Raw genomic sequence first — 5,246 nt, forward strand, 5'->3', positions numbered from 1 at the left:
CCCGCCTCCGGTCTGTATCTGCCCAGCCATGGTCCCCCAGAGTGAGGGGGGGCGGGGCCGTGGCCGGAACACGTGCTCTGGAGTGAGACACAGTGATCCAGAGCCAGTTCCCAGCCTGCTCCCCGCTGTGTCCCCCAGGCAAGCCTCCTAATCCCCCCAAACCTCCCTTTCCTGCACCTGTAAAGTGGACATGGGCCAGTGAAGTTTAAAGGAGAAAAGTGCTAACTCATAGTAGCTGTGTGGGTTGACTTGTGTGCCCCCCAAAGAGATGTCCAAGTCCAACTCCAGTGCCTGTGAATGTGGCCTTATTGGAAACCAGGTCTCCGCAGATGTGATCAAGGTCAGACGAGGTCATATTGGATTGGGGAGGGCCTTAGATCCCATGGCTGCTGTCCTTATACAAAGAGGAGACACAGGGAGAAGACCACATGATGATGAGGAGGGGGGGTGATCGGTCTGCAGTCAGGAATGTCAAGGGCCGCTGGCACCGCCACAGACCAGGAGGGCGAGGAAGGATCTCCCCTGGAGCCCTAGAGAGAGCGTGGCCCCGCCGACACCTGGACTCCGTGCTCTGGCCTTGAGAGCTATGAACAGCAAACTTGTTTGAAGCCATCTGTTAGTGGCAACCGGACGCAGCAGCCACAGCAAACTCAGACAACAGCTACTACTTTCCTCCATCCCGAGTCTCACTGCTGCTGTCACTGGGCACCTGGGCCACCACAAGTGACCACACGTACTGGTCACTGCTCTGTCCCTGTCTTCCTCCCCTAACTCTACTCTGACACAGCTTTCTCCGTGCACCACTGCCTCCCAGTGCTGCACCGGCCGGCTCGGGCTGGTTCCTGCCTGCAGGCGAGGCCTCTGTCATCTGGCTTCATGCCTCCACTTCCTTGAGCCCTGTGCCCCACTCCCAGCCAGGCGGGTCCTCCCCACAGACCACACACTCAGGGCCCAGGCTCTGCACCACGGCCCTCCCTGCCCTGCCCTGTTAGCTGCTCTTCTGCAGGCCACCTGGGCCACGAGGGACCCGAGGCTGACCCCTACGGACAAGGCCTGAACCAGGAGAGCCAGTTTGGAAACCAGGTCTCTAGGCAACATTTTCAGGCTCCTTTCTCAGGATGAGTGTGTGAGTGAGCGGGTCTCAGTGAGCGGGACCGCTCTGAACAACACCCCCACCCACCCCTGCTTCTCTCTACAAAAACCAAACAAAAGAGAAAAAGAAACTGCAGGGGAACTCACGGGAAGAATGGGACTTCCTCTGGTAACACATGTAAGAAGTTCATGCACACCAGAAACTAAATGTAGAGACTATAGCTGTAACTGGTTTGGCTCAGTGGATAGAGCGTCGGCCTGCGGACTGAAGGGTCCCAGGTTCGATTCCGGTCAAGGGCATGTACCTTGGTTGCGGGCACATCCCCAGTAGGGGGTGTGCAGGAGGCAGCTGATTGATGTTTCTAACTCTCTATCCCTCTCCCTTCCTCTCTGTAAAAAAAAAATCAATTAAATTAAATAAAATGTAGAGACTATGAAAAGCCTACAGGCTGGCAGGACACCTGACACAGGTGCAGAGACTGCGTGGAGAATGGGGGGACTCACCCCCCCGCCTGGTGACCCGGGAGGACACCGACTGCAGCAGAGGGAAGCGGGGCAGCATGCGCCCCCTAAGCAGCTGCTGGCACATGACTCCGTGTCTCCCCTTCTCCTGAGGCGGAAGTGTGCTCCTACCCTCCTGCCTCCGGAATGCGGTGCAGGAAGAGACACTTACCGACTGGCTTTCGGAATAGCAAACTCCTCGGACGAGCAGGGTGACAAGTTGCGACCGCAGGATCAGGCCGTGGAAGGTCAGAGGGCGGAAGCGTTCCTCCATGGTCCAGTCTTCACTTGGGGACTGGTCAGGGTATAGGTTGGGGTAGGGAGTGTATCTGTTATATAAAAACCAGACGCTGCCTAGTATACCCTCAGCAGGATCGCGTTTCACCCACGTCCCAACCCACTCCCCAAATTCCCAAAAAACTCGGGAGCTACCTAACGAGGCTGGAGCAGAGGGCCGGCCCTTCCTGAACCCCTGTAGGCGCCGGTGCCTGTGCGGTGGGAGGACTGTGCGCTCACCTTCGCTCGAGCATCTGCTGCAGGAGGTCCTCCTTCTCGGCCGGCTCCTCTGAGGTCACGTGCTCATCACACATGTTCCGCAGCTCACTCGACGGGTAGGACTTCATGACTGGCTGCGCCTGCGCTGCTCGCCGGCTCGGGTGAGGATGCTGGATTTCTGAGGGTGGGGAGGGGTGACGATGGCAGAGGTATCCACCAGGGAGGCCCTGGACTGCTGCATGTGCGGGGCACACCAACACAGCACCTACTTAGCGTAAGGATTTGGGGGGCAGTGGGGATCAAAAGCACATGCCGACAGGAACTGCAGGAAATGCTGGCAGTGGCTCAGGGGCCGGTTCACAGGAGCCTCTGGGCTCCGCAGGGCTTGCTGCAGACCCTGTGGTTTCTGCCGGCCCAACGTCCTTGCTCCTTGGATTTGGAAAAGCACCTCAATTGTCCAGTGGGGAACAAACCCTCTCTCCCAGCAAGCCCAGCGGTGGGCACACGACCCAGGTGAGGCAACGGGACTCTCCCTCTGCCTGGATATCAAACCGGGAGCAGCCCAAGGACAGAGAACAGCAGCTCTGAGGCCCGTTCTCCCAGAGGGTCCCCTCGCTGCCTGCATGCCCGAGCACTCCGCTCTGGCTCCTTCACTTCCTGTCGGTCCTGCTGCTTCCAACAACTGATTTCTTTTCCTCTCTTAAGTAGGGCAAAGTCCATTTCTGTGGTTGGCAACTCTAGAACCCTCACCGATCCAACTTGCAGGAATCCTGAAGACTGCTGATTAAAAACAAATCTGTCCCACCCAGCTGGTGTGGCTCAGCAGTGAGCACTGACCTATGAACCAGGAGGTCACAGTTCGATTCCTGGGTTGCAGGCTCCCATCCCCATTGTGGGGCGTGCAGGAGACAGCTGATCAATGATTCTCCCTCATCATTGATGTGTCTATCCCTCTCCCCCTTCTTCTCTGAAATCAATAAAAATACACTTAAAAACAGAACAAAACAAACCTGTGCCCGTGCTTACTGGGAGAATGGACATGCCCTGATGGCCTAATGGAGTCCACGCTCGCTGTTGAGTCTACACTCACTGTCGCACATAATGGGGTGCTGATTTCTCCTAAGAGCCACCCACCTGTGGGGCGTGACGAGCACCAGTCAGTGTGAGCACCATGGAACCATTGCCACCCACCCCTCCTCTCGGCTGTTTTCTCACCTTGAACTTGATGTTGTTACTGATGAGCTGGTTGCCCTTCATGAACTCCTTCTCGTTGCCCCGGTTCTCGGTGACCACGGGGAAGGCGTGGTGGACAGTGGTGCGTAGGATGCTGACCAGAGACTGGATGCGGGTATGCGGGTAGACGTAGGTCAGGTTGGGCTCCATGATGTCACTGGCTCTCAGTCTGCGGAGGGAGGGAAGCCATCAGCCCCACGCCTGAGCCCACGGCACCCGGGAGAAGTGCGATGGGCTGCACTGGCTCTCCTGCGGCACATGCCCTTCCCCAGGCCTGAAACGTCCTTCCCCGCTGTGTGTGGGCCTGGACTCATCCCTCGGCTCAACATGAAAAGTCCCCTTACCACAAACCCCTCTGCTTGCCCAGGGGACTGACCGGTCACCCCCTCCTCAGCACCCCATGGCACATTCCTCGTATCGCACTGAGTTGGTAATTACACTATTGGAATTAAAAAAAAAAAAGTCTGGTGTCCCTTTAGACCCAGATGGCAGCTGCAGCCACAGGGCAAGTCCCTGCCTGTCTTGTCTACATGCCGTCGACGCTGCCTCTGCATCACCAGGGCAGAGACCATGTGCCTGCAGAGCTGACAACACTGACTCTGCCCTTTACAGAGGCTTGAGGACCCTACGCTAGACCACCGGGACTTGTGTGGTACCAGACGTAGGAGGCCCAAACCATTTGTGGGCTGATGGATAATTTGGTGATTATAATACGAGATTTCGTTAGGCACACGCGAGGCAGGCTAGTTCTCAAACAGGGCTAGCAGACCCTTAGCTTCATCCTCACCTGAGGATATTTTTCCCATTGATTTTTAGAGTGAAAGGGAAGGAGGAGGAGGGGAGATAGAGAGAGAGAAACATTGATGTGAGGGAGACACATCGACTGGTTGCCTCCTGCACACTCCCTGACTGGGGTGGGGAGCAAACCTGCAACCGAGGTTCGACTAGGAATTGAACCCGCAACCCTTCGGTCCTCGGGCACCCTAACCACTGAGAAAAGCCAGCCAGGGCTAGCATGCCTGTAGTTTAGACATTCAATCCTAACACAGACTTTATGCACAGCCCTCACTTCCTACTGAACCAGAACACAGGACCGAAACAAAGCCATGCATCGGCCCTGCCCTCCATGCCCTGTCCCAGCTCCCAGCTCCCAGCCCCCAGCCACAGGAACTGCTCAATGTTCCCAAACATACTTGCTCTTTTAATGACCCCGTTTCACTTCATTCTCACCCAAGAATCTAAGTAGCCATTTCCTACCCTGATAGAAACATTCCTTGGGTCCTAGGATGTGACGAGACCTCATGGCCTCACCTGTCCATTTCCGCCTCTGTCTCCCACTCCAGAAGCGGCACTCCTCGCAGGCCCACGTGGATGTCGTAAATGCCCTTATTGAAAAAGTCCCCTGTCCACTTGGCCACCTGAAACACAAAGTAAAGACTTGAAAAGAGGCTGCTGTGGGGCGAACTTGGCCCTGAACCCGAAAGTGGACTAGAAGGGGAGTGCTCACCATCAGAGTGATCATAATGGGAAGCCCGTAAGTGATCTCATTGGTGGATTCGATCAGGATGACCGTGAGACTGATGGTCATACGGACGACCCCGCCCAGGAAAGCCGCGGCACCAATCAGGGCAAAGGTCCCCGAATAGACATGGCCCAAGCCAATGTAGCTGGTGAAGAGAGAAAACAAGAATGTGGCTTGGAATCATGCTGGGTGGAGGGGCAGGGCTACGGTTCGAGCACTTGCACATGTACACACGTGCACATTCATGCACACACGTACACACACTGTACCTTTTGAGGACATTGGCAACTAAACGTCCAAAAGCAGCTCCACACAGCAGAGAAGGCACAAAGAGGCCACTTGGAACAGAAATGCCGTAAGTCCAACACGCAAGCAAGAAATAAAGGATGAAGAACAAAGCCAA

The 5,246-nt window shown here is 56.0% G+C and overlaps 1 protein-coding gene across 1 annotated transcript; it reads right to left on the minus strand.

The window, feature by feature from the left end:
• Positions 1-298: 298 nt before the first annotated feature.
• LOC102442228 (chloride transport protein 6-like) lies at positions 299-5,240 on the minus strand (the record flags this gene model as incomplete). The annotated part of the gene is given in 8 exon segments (XM_014449630.2): positions 299-389; positions 1,766-1,922; positions 2,110-2,218; positions 2,221-2,266; positions 3,304-3,490; positions 4,633-4,739; positions 4,829-4,988; positions 5,113-5,240. Coding segments are annotated over 8 exon segments (942 nt in total), but the record flags the coding sequence as incomplete, so codon positions are not given.
• Positions 5,241-5,246: the final 6 nt, after the last annotated feature.

Source organism: Myotis lucifugus, unplaced genomic scaffold (genome assembly GCF_000147115.1).
Source record: "Myotis lucifugus unplaced genomic scaffold, Myoluc2.0 scaffold_1300, whole genome shotgun sequence".
Taxonomy (NCBI): domain Eukaryota; kingdom Metazoa; phylum Chordata; class Mammalia; order Chiroptera; family Vespertilionidae; genus Myotis; species Myotis lucifugus.